This window comes from Panthera pardus, unplaced genomic scaffold, assembly GCF_024362965.1.
Source record: "Panthera pardus isolate Hobbes unplaced genomic scaffold, ASM2436296v1 HiC_scaffold_24, whole genome shotgun sequence".
Classification (NCBI taxonomy): Eukaryota; Metazoa; Chordata; class Mammalia; order Carnivora; family Felidae; genus Panthera; species Panthera pardus.
This window is the reverse complement of record NW_026526810.1, coordinates 126,939,662-126,958,445: the sequence shown is the minus strand read 5'-3', so window position 1 is coordinate 126,958,445 and position 18,784 is coordinate 126,939,662. Positions and strand designations below refer to the sequence as shown.

The window sequence follows — 18,784 nt, the reverse complement described above, 5'->3', positions numbered from 1 at the left end:
TCAGGTCATGATCTCACGGTTTGCAGGTTCAAGCTCTGCATCGGGTTCGGCACTGACGGCAGGGCGCCTGCTCCATTCTCTCTGTCTCCCTCTCTCTCTGCCCCTCCCTTGCTTGCTCTCTCACACAAAATAAACATTAAGACAACTTCATTAGATTAAAAGGCAAAAGACAAACTGAGGGAAGTATTTGTAACATAGATGACAATGGAGAACTACCTTTACTTTAGAAATAGAAATAGGCAAAGAAAGTAGAGAGAGCAAGTGATGCCCCTTAGGGTTTCTGGCAGAGGCTGCTGCTTGCCTTCTGATGTCTGTTCTCTGCTTTCACAGTGAGAGAACTCCAGATTTTTTAGGGGAATCGGTTGGTGATCTCTCAGGACGCAGGCTACATCAGCCAGTGTCCCTTGTGGCTAGGTGTTTCTCTCAACTTCTATCCTGCTTCCTGAAATGTGAGTGTGATGGTGGTGCGCCATTTTGGACCCAGTAGAGGGAGGTCAACACTCTAGAGATTGCCAAGCACAAGGTAGATGGAGCCTGAATCTCTGGTGCTTTAAAGGGATATTTTTTTTTAATTTTTTTTTTAACGTTTATTTATTTTTGAGACAGAGAGAGACAGAGCATGAACGGGGGAAGGTCAGAGAGAGGGAGACACAGAATCTGAAGCAGGCTCCAGGCTCTGAGCGGTCAGCACAGAGCCTGATGCAGGGCTCGAACTCACGGACCACGCAAGATCATGACCTGAGCCGAAGTCGGCCGCTTAACCGACTGAGCCACCCAGGCGCCCCTAAAGGGATATTTTTAAAGTTATTATTATTATTATTATTCTCATTATTATTTTAGAGAGACACACACACAGAGTATGAGTGGGGGAAGGGCAGAGAGAGAGGGAGACACAGAATCTGAAGCAGGCTCCAGGCTCTGTGCTGACAGCTCAGAGCCTGATGTGGGGCTCAAACCCACGATCCGTGAGATCATGACCTGAGCCAAAGTTGGACGCTCAACCAACTGAGCCACCCAGGCGCCCCCCGTGGTATTTCTATCTAAAAAAAAAAAATCAACACAAACCCCCACCACCAACAACCCCAAACCAAAAACAACCACTAGGATGGAGTCCTTTTGACTCATTTATTTATTAGTTCACAGAGAGTGAACTAATTACCTTGATGTGGTGCCTGATAAGTCAGGAGAGGAAATGGATTTGGAGAAAGAGCCCATAAGGAGTTGAACATTTGGGTCTGCCGAGCAAGAGAGATGCTAGGTTGTGAGAGGGCTTTATTCAAGAGTCATCTGCATAATGCCGACAGTTTATGGGACCTATGTCTGAGACCAGTGACGGAAGTCGGAAAGAGTTGAGCAGCAGGATCTAACTTCGGGGGACTCTTTGGTTAGGGAGGAGGAGAAAGAGAGGGGGCTGGAGAAAATGCAGACTCATAGTGGGCAAGCCAGGATAACTTAAAGTCTTCAAGACAGGAGAGGAGAAGATAGGTCATTATGCTCAAATCCTTCAGAGGGACAAAGGAACCGTCAGGAATGGAGAAAAGGTCATTGCATTTGGCCATGAGATCACTGGAAAACTCAGGAAGTACCATTTTGAGTGAATGGTGGGGCACGGCGGGAAGTCAGAGGGCTAAGGTGGGACTAGGTGATGAGGGGGCAGCTGACACACAGAGGAGGCTGAGAAAGAGAGGAGGAGGAGATCAGGACTCAGGGGCATCAGGACAATAGAAATTCCCCCCTCCGCCATTTGGGAAGACCTGTGCCTTCCTTGGGCACTGGTGGTTATTCTAGTTTTCTGATTGGGGCCCAGTTTGGATAATGTAAGAAGTGAGAGCCTTTACCAATGCTAAGAAAAGAAGAAAAGGTAATGATGGGAGGGACCATGGAGTTCTAAGCATTTGTGGGCAGCTAGGAGGGAAGCAGCCATGTAAGGAGCAAGTCAGAGAAAGCAGATCTCAGTAACTGGAAAGAATGAGGGCCCTGGAGCCAAATAGGCTTGGTGTGGGCTGGAATTTGGACTGCTCATTGTCTACAGGGCCCTAATCTCCCTGGGTCTTTTCTTCATGTGCATAATGCAGGGTTTCCTATTTTACAGGGTTATTAAGGGGGTCAAAGGAGAGGGTTTGTGTGGAGTCTAGACATTCAATAACATCCTCTTCCCTGTTTTGCTTTTGCTTCCAGAAAGGCATTGTGATGTGATTATTTGGGGCAGTAAAACGTTAAACAATTTAATATTAATAGTCAAAATATATCGTTAAATGTATAATTTTGTGAATTTCCCCCCTAATTTTAATATCGTCTTTTTTTTTTTTTTTTAAGAAAAATAGCCCATCTGTCTTCCAATTTACGGCACAGTGAAGATATTGACCCTCATTGGAGCCAGGAAGGTCCCACTCAGTAGATGATAAACTCTCATATGTTCACTGCAATGTACATTTTGTGAGGTTGTTTCATCGTTGTGATTGTACCTGATTCTGATGATGGCGGGAGGGGCAGATGTTGGGATTTCTATGCAGCAACGAAGAAAAGGAAAACCACTTAGGGAAGTGGTGATCTCTAGGAGCCAACAAGGGTCCCAGGGACAGGTAAGCTGGTGGCCTTCCACCAGTGGAGTGGCCCCAAAATGTTGAAGAAAGAGAAGCGGGTCGGTGCCAACCTGGACAGAGCACATCACTCCAGCACCTGTCTTGGTCAATTATTTATTCATAACTCTGATAAAGTCAAGTAAGTCACAGTCAGCAGATAACATAGTTGTCAAAGCTGGGGTGATACTTAATAATTTACATAGTAATATTCATGTTGAAAAAGATCTTGAGGGGCGCCTGGGTGGCTCAGTCGGTTAAGCGACCGACTTCGGCTCAGGTCACGATCTCGCAGTTTGTGAAGTTCGAGCCCCGCGTCGGGCTCTGTGCTGACAGCTCAGAGCCTGGAGCCTGCTTCGGATTCGGTGTCTCCCTCTCTCTCTGCCCCTCCCCTGCTCACGCTCTGTGTCTCTCTGCCTCTCAATAATGAATAAACGTTAAAAAAATTTTTTTAAAGAAAAAGATCTTGAACGGTGGATGAAAATTTAAGAGGGGCCCATGACAAACCTTGTTCTCTGTTAAGGAGGACTGGCAGTCCAAGGACAGGATGAAAGCGAAGGTGGTAAGCAGCCTGTGTAATCACGGGTTGTTTCTGTTGATGTCAGTTCAGTACGAGCCAGAAGGCTGATGCAGCCACTGGAGGAGAAGCTGGAGTAGGCAGCAGCAGGGTCATGTGACCTGTGAGGAGCTGCTGAAAGAACTGGGGGGTGCTCAGCCCCCAGGAAGGGGACACAAGCACTGGCAAGAGGTGGAGCTGTTTTCATGAAAAGAAGATGCTGGAAGGTGAGTAGCCCACGTGGAGGGGAGAATTAGGACCCATGGAGGCAGTTGCATATAGGGAAGCAGATGTGAGTTCGACTCAAGACAGAACTTTCTAACAGTCTGAGCTGTTCAACAGATACCTGGGCTGTTTTACAAGGTTATGATTCTCTTTGTCTGTGGAAGCTGATAATTTGCTGGTTACTAAAGATATTTTGGGGGGGATTGTATAGGGTAAGGAATTGGGCACAGCGACACTCATGAGGATTACTCACTTTTATTTTATTCTCACATCAACCCTGAGAGGTAACTGTTATCTCCATTTTGCAGATAAGGAAACCAAGATGCAGAGAGGTGAAGTGATTCACCCAAGGTCACCCAACAGGTAGGTGGCAAAACCAAGACAAAGACCCAAGCCTTTCATTGCAACCCTAACTCTCTTCCCTCTTCCAAACTTAGAGTTTTAAATGCAAACAATCTCTGGTCCAAGATGGATGCCTGGAAAGTTTTGTTTTCAAGATCCTCAATTTGCTCATGTAGACAACAGGCATATTGATTTTCTCTCCCTCCCTTTCCTTCCAGAAGGTTGATAGTATGGGCACCCGGGTGGCTCAGTCGGTTAAGCGTCTGACTCTCGGTTTTGGCTCAGGTCATGATCTCATAGTTCGTGAGTTTGAGTCCCACATCTGTCTCCTCACTGATAGTGCGGAGCCTGCTTGGGATTCTCTCTCTCTGCCTCTCTCTCTCTCCATCTCTGTCAAAATAAATAAACTTAAGAAAAAAGAGGGTTGATAGAATATGTGAGGCATATGAGCTAAGTCATTTAAAACTCTCCTACCCCCCAAATAGCTCTACATAAATAGAATATATGTGTATATTAAAGTAACCTCATATTTTGGATACGTAACACATGCTTGTGGTCCAAAATTCAAATTTTACCCAAAGGTGAGCAGGGGAGAGTGAATTTTCCTTTTAATTCTTTTCCCTAGCTGCCTACCAAACGTCCTTCCTAGAAGCCAAAAAATGCTAACAGTTTCTCACGTTATCATTCAGGAAACGTCTTTTCTCTATATATACAAGCAAGAACTTGTGGATATATTTTTTTTTTTCTCAAATGGTGGCACACTCTATACAGTTCTACAACTTGCTTTTATACGTATTACTACATTAGATGAAGCTATGTGAAATCACTAACATTCTACCAGTTTGACTTTACTGGAAACCCTTCAATGTTAGCATGCAAGGAGCTGGTTTAGTCCTTTAAAAAAAATGGGTAACATACATAAGACCCTCCAAGTCCTAAGCGTATACTGTGTAACCAGTTACCCAGATTGATAATTCGAATGTTATCAGCAGAATGCCCTTCGCAATCACTACCTCACTCAGAATTCTATATAAAAGGAGTCATCCAGTACGTATGCTTATTTACCTAGCTTTTATTGTCGGTTGCATAATTGTCCAGTTTGGGAAGTCCCTTACTTTATTTAACCCTGTTGGTACCCAACTGAAGGATGTTAAGGCTCTTTATAAACTTTCACAAGTGGGATCAGTGAACAACCTTGGAAATCTCTACACCCAACGTGGGGCTCAAACCCACGACCCCGAGATCCAGAGTCTCGTGCTCCTCCCTCCGAGCCAGCCAGGTGGCCCAATAAAATGTATTTTTAAAAAATGTTTTATTGGGGTTCCTGGTGGCTCAGTTGGTTAAGCATGTGACCCTTGGTTTCAGCTCAGGTCGTGATCTCACGGTTCAGGAGTTCTAGCTCCGCATCGGGCTCTGTGCTAACAGTGGGGAACCTGCTTGGGATTCTCTCTCTCTGCCTCTCTCTGTGCCCCTCCCCACTTCTCTCTCTCTCTCTCAAAATAAAGAAATAAAAAAAGAAGTAAACAATGTTTTGTTATGGGAAATTTTCAACATACACAAAGTAAATAGGAGAGCCTAATGGACACGGCTTCAAGAACTATTAGTATTCTGCTATTCGTTGTTGAATGTACTTTTACTTTTATTACTTTTTGAAGTTTTTGGCGCACCTGGGTGGCTCAGTCAGTCACACGTCCAACTTCAGCTCAGATCGTGATCTTGCAGTTCCTGGGTTCGAGCCCTGCGTCGGATCTGTGCTGACAGCTCAGAGCCTGGAGCCTGCTTCCGATTCTGTGTCTCCCCCTCTCTCCGCTCCTCCCCCACTCACGCTCTGTCTCTCTCTCTTTCTCTCTTTAAAAAAACAAATAAAAACATTTTTAAAAATTTAACATTTTTATTTTTATTTAAGCAATCTCTGGACCCAACCTGGGGCCCACACTCATGACCCCCAAGTCAAGGGTAGCATGCTCTTCTGACTGAGCCAGCCAGGCTTCCCTGAATGCATGTTTAGAGTAGGATTCCATTTATTTACTAAAAAGATTGGCCTCTGGGAAGGCTAACTATGTAGACTTTGGAGTCTCAGCTGTCTCAGTGAATAGCTGTGTGACCATGGGGGAGTTAAGGAACCTCTCTTCATCTCACTCTACTGCAACGGAGATACTAATCCCTACTGCATGGAGTTAAGGTGAGGGGAAAGGACTTCATCAGTGCCTTCCCAGCTGTAAGTAGGGCTTTGTTGAGGGGCCCATGGGGAGATGCAGGGAGGAGAGGAGCAATCTGGACTACTGCCGATCCAACCATCCTCTTTCATAGACTAGTGTCTTTGATAAGACTTCATTCCACAGAAGGATTCCAATGCTTAAAAACAGAAAGAAAGGAAGGAATAGTTTGCAACCACTGACACAACGAATGTAAAACACTTAACATCATGCCTCTTGTTCTTATCCATCATTCTGCTTTCCCTGACTGTCCTTTTTTGTCTTCTCAAATCTCTGTTTCACTCGTTCAAATCATTTTCGAGTCGAGGATTTTTTTTTTTTTTTTAATTAAAAAAATCCCCAGCTGGATTGAGATGTCACACTGAGGACGTGTAAGGTGCACGGTCTCTGGACACTTTCACTGAAGTCAGAACATGCCCCTCCAGAATCAGGGGGTGAGGGCGGGGCGGCGCGAGCGTCCTCGCGAAGGTTTGCATTGCACAAGCTCCTTGTCTCCCATTAGCATCGGCCAGATCCCATCCTCCTCTTCTTCCCCACCCCGTCGTGCTCTCCACCCCTTCTTCTGGAAAACCGTGAGTCTCCTGTCGCTGCCCCCAGGCCTCCGCTTCCCTGGGTCTGGCTTCCCAATGCTTGATAAGATTCTGGTCCCCGTCGCTGTGCTTGTCGTGAGTTCAAGGCATCCGTCTCCCGGAGGAGGGGCGTCCCCAGGCCACCGCCCCCAGCCCCCCACCCCCACCCCCACCCGCCACCCGCCACCGCCTCGGCCTGACCGGCCCAGCCGGGCAGGGACGTCCTCGCGGGGTGGGAAGTAAAGGGTCAACAGGCCCTCCCAGCCCCCCCCCCCCCCCCCCCCCCGCACTTGCCCGCCAATCGCCTCCGGTAGAGATGCGGGGAGCCCGAGTGCGGCTGCTCCGGCGGGGCGCGGGACGGGACTCTCCTCCCAGCGCTGGGTCCTGGCAGACGCCCCAAGATTGTTGTGAGGAGTCTAGCCAGTTGGTGAGCGCTGTAATCTGAACCAGCTGTGTCCAGACTGAGGCCCCATTTGCATTGTTTAACATACTTAGAAAATGAAGTGTTCATTTTTAAAATTCCTCCTCCAATTGGTTTAATGCTGAATTACTGAAAAGGGCTAAGCAAAACCAGGTGCTTTCTCTGTGGGCTCTCCAGTGGCTCGGAGCACCCAGGCTCTCCCCTCGTCCTCCCCACGACTGGCTCGTCCCCCTGGAATAAACACACCGGCCAGCCCCACGCTCGCTCGGGCCCAGAGGGAGCTGAAGTTCAGGGCCGGCTCCGAGGTCCCGCGCTGCCAGCTTTCTCGTTTCCCCTTTGCCGCTCCCGCTCCCGCATCTTGGACATGCCAGGATTAAAAAGGTAGGTCCCCCCCTCCCCGCTCAGGACTTTTTCCTCCAGGGTCTGGAAAGCTTACTGAAAAACCCGAGGGGTGGAAAATGGCTATGGCTGGGATTCAGGCTGTGTCAGGATGTTGGAAAAGGCATTAGCTAGTGATGCAATGATATTGTTAATTATAAAAAGCTGCGCCTTTGTAATTTCCATCTTGAAGCCTTCTTTCGGGAGTGGGTATTTTATAACACGGTTTCAGAAGTCCGCGTCCCGGAGAGAGCTGCAGAACCCTCGGAGCCCGACTCTCCTTTCTTTTCCCAACGGGCAGCCGTTTTAGGATATATATCTGTTTCTGAAGTTGGGGGGCCAATTGCTAGTTCGCTAGCAATTACTAGCAATTACTTTGTTGCATTGGCTGTTGGACAAGCGGCCGGGCTAGCTGGACATCCCCAACTTGGGTTTGCTCTATCTATGTCTGTGTGGGATTCACAAAGGGCATGCGACCCAGAAGTTTCAAGCCAATGAGAAGCGGGGACTACAGACAGAAATACATGTAAGCAAATGTTTTGCTGTTCTTTAAGGAAATTGCAATTCCAGTCAAGTAAGCCTTCAGCCTTGAAGAACTTTAGATTGTATCTGCACAGTCTTTTATCTATGGAACTCTTGAAAATGTGGCTTGCTTTAGACACATGAACTCTGTGTGTGTGTGTCTGTGTGTGTGTGTGTGTGTGTGTGTGTGTGTGATGCCTGTCCTGGCCACCAGCACTTCTGTGACAGAGAGCCCTGAGATACCGCTGGTCTCTCTGGCTTTCCTTGAAGTTTAGGCTGGTGCACAAAATGGGTGGACCCACCTGATGTTGAAAGTTCCGGGGACCAGTTGGGAACATCAGAGGCTCCCCTAGAACTCCTATAGTTTTTCGGGTGTTCTGGAGTTCTTCGTGACAAGGTGTAACTATTTGAGAGACCGTGGGAGCAGAAGGGCGTGGGTTCTTTCATTTTCGGAAAACCCTCTCGATCAGCCTGGAACTGACTTGGCCCTCAGGACCTGGCTGTGGCTCTCCCAGGAGGCCGGGCTGCAGGCTGGACCTCTCAGAGGAGCCCTGTCCCAGAGCTGCCCTCCGGCCAAAGGGAACAGGCAGGCGGGAGTAGGGGGAGAAATGGGGTTAGCGTGGCTTTTCCACTCGCTCTTGGAGCCCACTGCATTCAGTCAGGCTGTTCTGTCTCCAACATAAACGAGACAGGGTTTTATAACCAAGCGAAAGGAAACTTCATGTGAAGAAACAGGAAAACATTGAAATTCATAATATACAGCTTGGAAAATAAATCTGTTATTGTTCTTTCATTCCTTCCAGATATAAATCTGGCCGTCGCAAATATCAAAAAACCCTCGGATTTGGCTCTGCACTTTATAAGGTCAGAGCTGTCTCCGGCGTTCTAGAACCTGGCTCACACAGGCACTTAAACGAAATGAAAGCGTGTGGACTCTCGGGGTCTTTATTCTTTGGATCAGGGACCAGAGGAAGGAAGCGGGCCTGCGTCTTCTAGCACCACATCAGGGTTCTGTTCCCTCTGGATGCCACCTCAATCCTGGGGCCCTGCAAGTACCCAGTGTTGCCGATTGAGATGGGCCTTGTGTCATGGGTTGAGTGAGCTTTGTAACGTATCGAACATTCTTTTCATGAAGGGAGCGATTTTAAAGAGGAGGTGTCTATGGATAGGAGCAGGTCTTCAAGATCACCTCCTCCAGGAAGCCTTCTCTGACCTTCCCGTCTCTGCTTCGAGCCTGGCTGTCATGGTGCTCGCCGGGTGTTTCTCCCAGTGTCCCTCTATACAAAGCATAGAGACGTTATCGAGTGGCCCTAAAACCAGCTCCCCACGGCAGCAACTGAGTCATAGTTTTGGGAGCTCTTCCGTCTAGGGTCTGTGTTGGCAAGTGGTGGTTGCCCAGAGAAATCACTATTGAACGAAACGCTAATAGCACTAATAGCAATAAATAAAGCTCTTCAGATACACAGGTTTTTTTAAAAGCCATTGTAACCATTTTTAAGCATACATTCAGTAGCGTTAAGTACATTTCATGTTGTGCAATCTCTAGAACCCTTTTCATCTTGCAACACTGAAACTCTGTCCTCAAGAAACGCTACCTCCCCGTTCCTTCTTCTCCTCAGCCCCTGGCACCCGCCATTCTGCTCCTTGTTTATGTGATTTTTAAGTTTTTTTTAATGTTTATTTATTATTTTTAAGAGAGGGAGAGAGGAGAGACATACAGAATCTGACGCAGGCTCCAGGCTCCGAGCTGACAGCACCGAGCCCGATGGGGGGCTAGAACTCACAAACTGTGAGATCGTGACCTGAACTGAAGTCAGATGCTTAGCCGACTGAGCCACCCAGGTGCCCCTGTCTCTAGGATTTTGACTGTTCTACGTCAAAATGGAATCATACCGAATTTATCCTTTTGTGACTGGCTTATTTCACTTAGTATACCGTCCTCGAGGTTTATCCATGTGGCAGCAGGTGTGAGAATTTCCTTCCTTTTAAAGGCTGGATAATATCTCAGTGTGCTTCCTTCTGGATATTTATCCAGATAATATCCCGATGCGCATGTTGTTTATTCATTCATCTGTCGACGGACTCGTGGGTTGTTTTCCCCTTTGGGCTGTCGTGAATTACCTGCTATGAACATGAGTGTACATATATCTCTTCAGGTCCCTACTTTCACTTCTTTTGGGTGTTTCCCCAGGAGTGGAGTTGCTGGATCATATGGTGAATCCATTTCTAATATTCTGGGGCGCTGCTCCCTCGGCTACAGATTGCATCACCTCCCCACCAACAGTGCCCAAGGGCCCCAGTTTCTTCACGTCCTTGCTAACACATGTTTTCTGCTCTTTCGATTACAGCTGTCCTGATGGATGTGAGCTGGTATCTATTTTGTATATGTTTTAAATGTTTGTTGGTTTTTGGGGGGGGGCAGAGAGAGAGGGAGACAGAGAATCCCAAGCAGGCTCTGCGCTGACAGCAGAGAGCCCGATGCGGGGCTCGAACTCACAAACCGTGAGATCATGACCTGAGCCGAAGTCGGACGCTTCACTGACTGAGCCCCCCGGGCGCCCCACTATTTTGTGTTTTGAAGGCATATTGGTGACCATGGTTTTATTGGATAGAAGCTTGTGGGTGGTGAAGGGTAGAACTCGCAAGCTCAGAGAGGTTTGCTGGTTTGTGAATGGAGAGCCAGCCTGACCCGGGGCTTCCAGACTCCTCCTCCCAAGCGTTGCCTCTGTGTTCATTCTTCTCCCAGCTGCCCAGGTGCCCCAGTCCCCCTTCGCCATCGGGGCCTGTGGGACACATGCCCTGGGATTAGGCGACTTTCCAGAGACACCTCTCTTCCATAGAAACTCAGGTGCTTCACATTTGCAGTTTCCTTGCATCCTTTGAGGCTTGTTCTCTCTGTAACCATTTCAGAATAAAGGCGTTCAAAACTCAGGCAGATCTCCTTGTGTCAGAAGTGAAGACCAAGCCGCTGGTCAGGACTTAGTGTGTGCCACAGCGGTGGGTTTTAGAGTTTTGTCTTTGAAGCAGCGAAACCTTCTACTAAAAAAAAAAAAAAAAAAAAAAAAGTTACCTAACACATTATCCCAACATATGAAGCCAGTAGAAGAAGGATGGTTCTGTCTGGGGTGCTTGGGGGCATCTGGAGTCCACTTTGACCTCTGGAGCACCGTATATAAGCACCCGGTGGAGTCACCATTGCAAATGCACGGGCAACATGAGACCCATGTTTATCCCCAGACCTTGATTCTGGAAGTTTCTTGGGCATTGACATACTGGCTTTTTGCTCTGCAGGATACTCACCGTTACCATTCTGGCTCTCTGTCTTCCGAGTCCCGGGAATGCACAGGTATGATTTTTATTTTGTGTATTATCTAGAAGCGTGCTAAAAATCAGGGTGAGGGTGTCCAGCCACGCATTTCAGAATCCTAGGATTGTGGGGCTGGGAGGGGCTTTGCAGTTCACCCAAGCCCAGCTCTGGGTGGTACAGAGATCAAAGCCGGGCTCAGAGAAGTCGACGCTTGCCCCAGGTCGTACTTTATAGATGGCAGGGCTGGGACCTCAGTGTCCTGATTCCCAATCCAGGACTTCTGATCGGATCTGCTGCCTTACTTGTGTCCCTTGGGTCTCGATTTATGGTAAATGTTGAAAAGTCAAAGGTGCTGTAGTCCTTGAGGGCGGTGGTACCCACGTGAGTCTCTGTGTCTCCACAGACCCATTTCTGGCTGGAGGAGGTGGGCAGAGGACCCACCTCTGGGCGGAGCCCCCTGGCGGGAGCGTGGAGGGTGGCGGAGTCAGGCCCCGGAGGCCTGTAGCGCCCAGACTTTATTAAGCCATATTTGTGTCAGCCTTTGAGAATGTGGGCACATCCTTCCTGAAAACCCAGAGCAGCCTCTTTGTCTCTGGCTCAAGGCCTCACTGAGCAGGGCTGAGGGCCCACAGGCAGGTGGGGGAATGTTCTTTCCCTTCCTGTTAAGAATTTCGAAATGGATTCAGGCTATTGGGGATGGAAAGGATCTAAGGAAGAGTCACAGAGACTTAGATCTTGGGAGGACCTTGGAGTCCTCTGACCCAGCCTCATGGTGACAGGTGGTGACATTCAGGCCCGGGGAGGGTGATGGTCCCAGTACTGTGTTTACTGGGCTTTGGGCACCTGGCATACATCAACACCTCCGGTTGTTACAACCACCCCGAAGTGAGTGCTGTTGCCCCCAATTTAAAGGTGAGGATGTGGAGGCATCGAAAGTTGTATGGTGAGTAGCAGCTGGAGTAGGAAGTTGAAGCCAGGCAGGCTGGCGGAATCGAACCCCCCACTGGTGCTTAGTTGATGATCCAGGGCTGGATTTGGGTTCCCTGGTTTCCCAAGCTGGACGGCACAGCCTCCTGGCTCATTTGCTCCTTTTCTTTTGCCCCAGGGACCTAACACTCCTGAGCCCACTCCCATGAATGCCAGCCAAATCCCTCATCTCCACAAACCAGCCCAGAGCTCAGAGAAGCCAAACCCCTGAAAGCTCAGGGACGGCCAGGGATGGGGTTCCTGTAGTCGGAAACATTCCTTTTCCCTGTACTCCTATAAAATGTCTGTCTCCAGGGTCTTCCCCAGAGGCCTACTGTCGGCCCCCGTGACACTTTCCGAAGTTCATAAAGTTGTAACTCAAGTTGCCCGTGAAAACCGCAGCCTGTGGGGACTGTTGAGATCTGTCTATTTCTAGAAGCATCTTTGTGTAATTGTCTTGCTGAGATTGAAGTGGAGAGATTTCCCCAATTCTAGTTTTCGTAGAAAACTGCCTCACTGTGTAGCTTTTAGGTTAGAGGATTAGGTTAGGGCATCTCACAGGGGGCAGGGCACCCACAGTGGGCCTGGAGGAGAGGAGGTCGGATGGCATCCAGAGGAAGAGAGTGATTGCCCTTAAAAGCAGTCCTATCCATTCCCAGAAAGATGCAAACACGGAATGTGGCTCATCATCAGGCAGATTAGGTGTGATTATCACTGATCTTCATAACTAGGGCAGGAAATGGTCCCAGATCTGCTAAAATTGGGACTTCTGAGGCAATGGCGTGTGTGTGTTGGGGTGGGGGAGTGGCGGTTAAAGGGGAATGCTAAGTGTAAAATGATTATAAGAAAATACTCCAAAGAAGAGCGGACAAATAGGTATTATAATACAGGTGTTGGTATTATGGATGCTTTTTTTTCTTTACTTCATTTCCTGAACTTTCTGTGATGTCCTTGTAATACTTTTATAGTTAAAAAAAAAAACAGCCAAGAAATTGGCCTTACCTCTTTCTCCTCTCTCCTTTCCTGCAGCAACAATGCACTAACGGTTTCGATCTGGACCGCTCGTCAGGACAGTGTTTAGGTATGAGGCCACTGAGGATCCTGTGCCGGGTGGGGCGTTCAGGGACAGACTGATTGCCGGGTTGTTTCCTACCCAGCTGTTGCTCGATGTTATCAAATCTGTATTGGCCTGGATTATGGAAGAAAACAGGGCCACAGAATGCTTGAAGTCAATAATGCCCTTTTATCCATCCTTTTCTGTGTGCCCAGCCCGGGGCTGAGGCCTGTGGGGGGCGAAGATGAGCGAGAACTGGGCCACGTCCCCGAGGGGCTCCCCATCTGTATTCGTCCGCTGTGGCTGCCGTAACAGATTGCTACAAATAGAGTGGCTTGAACGACAGAAAGTGATCTTACAGCTCATCTGTAGATCGTTATCTATATTATTTGTAGGTCAGAAGTGCTACAGGGGTAGCACTTGGTAGATCCTGCCAACATCGAGGGGCCAGGAAAGGTTTTCCCCTTTCTGGAAGCTCTAGGGGAGAATCCTTGCCTTTGCTCATGTGTGTTGTTGGCAGAATTCAGTTTCTTTCTTCTTTTTGATTTTTTTAATGTTTATTTATCTCTGAGAGAGAGAGAGAGAGAGAGAGAGAGAGAGAGAGAGCATGAGTGGGGGAGGGGCAGAGAGAGAGGGAGACACAGAATCCGAAGCAGCTCCAGGCTCTGAGCTGTCAGCACAGAGCCCGACGCGGGGCTCGAACTCACAGACCGCGAGATCATGACCTGAGCCGAAGCCGGATGCTTAAGTGACTGAGCCACCCAGGCGCCCCAGTTCCCCCCTTATTTTTTTTAATTGAGATACGGTTGACACCTAACGTTGTATGAGTTTAAGGTGCACAACTTGATTTGATGTGCTTCTGTATCACAATATGATCACCACCGCAGCATTTGCTAACGCCTCCATCACAGCACGTAATGACGTTTCTTATGATGAGAACATTTAAGATCTGCTCTCTCGGCAGTTTTCAGGCATGCAGTTCAGTACTGTCCACTGTCCTCCCAGTGCTGCACGTGACTGTACGGGGGCACTTACCCATCTTCTACCAGCAGGTTTGTCCCTTTCCCGGCCTTCTCCAGCCCCCAGCCCTCGTCAGCCCCCATTCCACTCACTACTTTTATGGGTTTAGCTCTGTTTGATTCCACATGTAAGTGAGATCATGCAGTGTTTGTCTTTCTCTGTCTGACTTAATCTCACTTAGCATAGCGCTCTCCAGGGCCATCCATGTTGCCGGAAATGGCATGATCTCCTTCTTTCTCATGGCTGAATAATATTCCATTGAGTGTGTGTATAAATGTGTGTGTGTGTGTGTGTGTGTGTGTGTGTGTGTGTGTGAAGCTATGTATCTGTTTATAAATCCATCTTTGTCCATTCATTGCTGACAGACACTTAGCTCGTTTCCAGGCCTTGGCTGTTGTGAATAGCGCTGCGATGAGCATAGGAGTGCAGACATCTCTTTGAGATTCTGTTTTCATTTCCTTTGGATAAATACCCAGAATTTGGATTGCTGGGTCATATCGTAGTTCTGTTGCTAATTTTTATAATGTTTATTTATTTTGAGAGAGAGAGCGCACAAGCGGGGGAGAGGGGCAGAGAGAGAGAGAGAGAGGGAGAGAGAAGATCCCAAGCAGAACCCTTTGACATGGGGCTCAACCCCATGAACTGTGAGGTCATGACCTGAGCCGAAATCAAGAGTCGGATGCCCAACCGACCGAGCCACCCAGGCTCCCCTGTGTTTTAATTTCTTAAAATATTTTTGTAAATGTTTATTTAGTTTTGAGAGACAGAGAGGCAGATTGCAAGTGGGGGAAGGGCAGGGAGACAGGGAGAGACAGAATCGAAAGCTGGCTCCAAGCTCTGACTTGTCAGCACAGAGCCCCACGTGGAGCTCGAACCCACGAACTGTGCGTTCATGACCTGAGCTGAAGTCGGGCGCGTAACCGACCGAGCCACCCAGGTGCCCCTGTTTTTAATTTTCTGAGGAGCTTCCATGCTGTTCTGTGTAGTGGCCGCACCAGTTTACAGCCCCACAGAATTAAGCTTCTGGTGGTTGTGGGACTGAAGCCCCCGTGTCCTTGCTGGCCGTCAGCAGAGGACCTTTCCTGGTTTCAAGAGGCCTCCTCAGTCCCAGCCTCATGGTCCCCTCGCCCATCTTCAGAGTCACCACCGTGAGTTAAGTCCCTCACGGGCTCTGGGATCTCTTCTTTTCCCATCGTCACATCTCCACATCATCAACCCTTCTTGCCTCCTCTTCTTCCGCTTTTAAGGACTTAGGTGATTACACTGAGCTCACCCACGTAATCCCTCCGTCTGAAGGTCAGCCCCGCTGGTTAGCAGCTTTAATTCCACCTGCTGCCTCATTCTCCTTTGCCAGGTAACCTGATACGGTCACAGGTTCCGAGGATTAGGATTGACATTCGGGGGCTATCCTCCTAGTACGTCATCTAGTGGGAGAGGCAGACCCAGACGGGAGTGAACTCTGTACATGGTGGAATAAAGCCATTGCAAAGTTAAGGTGACAGCAATGGGCCCTGCAAAAGTAGGGGAGGGAGTGAGGTCTTATGTCAGGGGTCAGTAAAGAAAGCCTTCACGGAGGCCACACTTGAATTGGGCACTGACGGACGAACAGGAGCCCGAGAAACCGCATTCCAGGTGAAGGAACGGCATAAGCAAAGACCAGGGGGTGGAAAGGACGTTGAGTATAGCATAGTTTGTTGTGGGTGGAGCATAGCATATGTCAAAAGATAATAAGGCAGCCCCACCTGTCCCCACCTCCGGGATGAATTTAGCTTTTTAATTACATTTGATTGAAGCCAGATCATTTGTCTTCCCTGAGCTCACATCAGCTGAGAACCGGAGGGGCGATAGATGGTTCCACAAAATGACGAGTGGTGAGGACCCTGGAAAATCCAGGCTTGCACTTTGAGTCCAGGTGCTGGGGGACAAGGATGGGCCAAGGGGTGAGAGGGGGCAGCGGCCATTTTTTTCTGTCCCTTCAGACTTACGGAGGGTCTCAGGCCTACAGCTAGAGAATGGGGCAGCTGAGCCTCCACATTACCCTTTCCTGAGGTGAGAGTTGGGGTGCATTTCTCGGGTGAGCCGGCTGGGGTGAGCCGTTGGGACCCAGGCGTCTTTCTCCCAGCCTCTGTTCCCCCATGGAACGACCTCAAGGATGGTGAGAGGGCCCAGCATGCGGGCTCAGGCAGTGGGCTGCTCGTGCTGGAGCCAGAGGCCAGGCGTTCCCCGCGCCAGCCTAGCGTGGCTGATTTTCTAGGGAACCTACCTCCTGCTCTGGGCGGAACACCAGCCTGGGCTGGAAACGGGCCCGTCTGGTGGCCCAGTGTGAGCTGACTTCCAAGTAAGCCTCCACTTTCTTAACAAGCGACTAGCTCTCAGCCAAGCCTTGTCTTCCTTGATGCAAGGGACTCTCTCCCCTGCCCAGCTGTCATTTGGAGTTGAAGTGGGAACAATGATTAGGTCCATCGCGGTGTTTCCCGAGCATCCTATGGGCACATGGGAGCACCAGAGATGGTTTTAGATGGTACACTCACAGATAAAACACTCTTTATTTTAGTGGTTATATATTCATGGCTACTGTCACCTTCTATTTATGTTAATTGATAGTGTTTGCTTGGGTTTTGTGGATGTGGTCCAGCTTGTGATGTGGTCTCTGGGTGACACTGGCCAACTTGATTCAATGTAGCCAACATTTGGGAATGCCTGCGGTGATGAGCCACGGTCTGCCCTCACTGTTTGGGAGCAGGTGCTGGGGTAAAGAGTGTTTTGGGGTCCTTTGCTTCAATGTGCACCATGCACGGTGTGGCCAGGGAGCCACTAACTCTCATCCTCTTCTGTGGCCCTTCCAGACATTGATGAATGCCGGACCATCCCTGAGGCCTGCCGAGGAGACATGATGTGTGTTAACCAAAATGGCGGGTATTTATGCATCCCCCGAACAAACCCAGTGTACCGAGGGCCCTACTCGAACCCCTACTCGAACCCCTACTCAGGTCCGTACCCAGCAGCGGCCCCACCGCTATCAGCTCCAAACTACCCCACGATTTCGAGGCCTCTCATATGCCGCTTTGGATACCAGATGGATGAAAGCAACCAGTGTGTGGGTGAGTATCCCAGCATCTCAGGCTCCCTGTGCCCCGTGCTCTGGTGAAGTCCTAATCCGGCAACGATGAAGTCCTAACCCATCAAACAATGACTTACCTTCTACGAAGTTCCTTCACTCTTAGCGGCCTGTGTCTCTGGGAACCCTCCCAACCCTAGTCACGTGACAGTTCTCCAGAAAGCCAATTTGTTTTTTCTTTATTTTCGTCTATCATCTATCTAAAGACCAAGCTTATGTTTTCTCTGTCCAATAGTAAATGCATCTGGTCTAATTCAGTGAATCCCAGAGAGAAGATCTAGAAAGACCATCACTTTCTCTTCAAACACCCCTCACCCTTGAATGGAATGTATGCTCTTGAAATAAAAGAAGTCTTGAAGGCCATGGCCAACTGTTCTGGAAAGAGAGTGGGTTCCTTGGGTGGGCGCCAATGTTCTTTTGGCTAAAATGAGCCTCAGTTATGGGAACTCACAGCAAGAGTAGACCTCTGCGGGGAAGGCAACACCATATGCCAGGAGGCCCCAAGGGGGTTGGCAGGTGGTTGGACCCATGCCCTCTTTGGTGTCTGTTGGCCAGTGTGGTCTTGGTGGAGGGTTCCCTGGATCCTCCCTTGGTAGCTTTGCTGGTTGGACCAAAACCTTTGTAACTGCTTCCAGCTTTGGCAGATGGTCTAGAGGGATGATGGCTCCAGCCTTTTCTGATCACGGACCCCATATATAAGATCTTTTTGAGCCTGGAGCCCCATGATATACGTATTACATATCCTAGTATACTAATATGGTTTGAAGAGTATAAAGCATACATTAAAACAGAACGTTTTAGAGGATGTGATAAAAATAAGTGTGCATTGAAGTTCTAGCACTTTCTTCCTATACCCCAAAGCCTCAGGAGACCACTGGTGTACCTAGTGAGACTTTTATTGGTCCCATTTCAGGGCTCGGAAGTATTGAGCTGTCAGAGAAGTTGTGCTGGTTATTTGTAACGTCTTCTATACGTTCATGGAAATGAGCGTCCATGTCCATCTGGATGCATGGAAATAGTATGCAAATGAGTGTCTTCAGAGCTGCAAGGGGAAATTGGATACACCTGGACCCAGACTTCTCCATTCTTACTGGTCTCAAGGGACGTGTGTGTGTGTGTGTGTGTGTGTGTGTGTGTGTGTGTCAGAGAAAGAGAGAGGGAGGGAAGGAAAGAGAGAGAGAGATGGGGGAGAGGGAGGGGAGAGCTGGTTGATGGTCACTCTGAATACAGATGAGTGAGCAAAGGCAGAGAGTATGGGTCCCAGTCGAGCCACGGGCACGGTTTGGTGGAGGGAGTGGCACGCACTTCCTTAAAACAAGCAGAACCGTTGTAACTGGAAAGGACTTCAACAATTAACTGCAGCCTCCTCGTCTTACAGGAAAGGGAACAGGGACTCCAACAAGTTAGTAATGACACAGGTAGGCTGGGAGTCCACTGGCCTGACTGCCAGCATACACTTTCCTAACTTGGCCACACGAACTCTCTTGTCTGGTAGAAAAGAAGTGGTTCCA

At 48.9% G+C, this 18,784-nt stretch overlaps 1 protein-coding gene and 1 long non-coding RNA gene across 6 annotated transcripts in view; one reads left to right on the top strand and one right to left on the bottom strand.

Annotated features, from left to right (window-relative positions):
* Window positions 1-3,599: 3,599 nt before the first annotated feature.
* On the bottom strand, window positions 3,600-6,885 carry LOC128773052 (uncharacterized). Of its 2 annotated transcripts, XR_008417301.1 has the most exons (3): window positions 6,778-6,885; window positions 5,370-5,548; window positions 3,600-4,092 (listed from the first exon to the last, which is right to left on the bottom strand). It is a non-coding gene; the product is annotated as an uncharacterized LOC128773052 (long non-coding RNA). The 2 variants fall into 2 exon arrangements; XR_008417300.1 differs by lacking the exon at window positions 3,600-4,092 and having other exon boundaries at window positions 5,317-5,548.
* A 17-nt stretch (window positions 6,886-6,902) lies between these two features.
* Window positions 6,903-18,784, top strand: part of FBLN5 (fibulin 5) — an 80,125-nt gene continuing 68,243 nt past the window's right edge. The window contains exons 1-4 of one of the 4 annotated variants that reach the window (XM_019462067.2): window positions 6,903-7,289; window positions 11,100-11,154; window positions 13,111-13,162; window positions 17,002-17,256. In XM_019462067.2, coding sequence (XP_019317612.1) covers window positions 7,273-7,289; window positions 11,100-11,154; window positions 13,111-13,162; window positions 17,002-17,256 — 379 coding nt within the window. In that variant the 5' untranslated portion in view covers window positions 6,903-7,272. Of the gene's footprint in view, window positions 7,290-7,575; window positions 7,813-11,099; window positions 11,155-13,110; window positions 13,163-17,001; window positions 17,257-18,784 lie in introns of those variants that run through there. The other 3 variants (XM_053889710.1, XM_053889709.1, XM_019462066.2) reach the window with 3 other exon arrangements.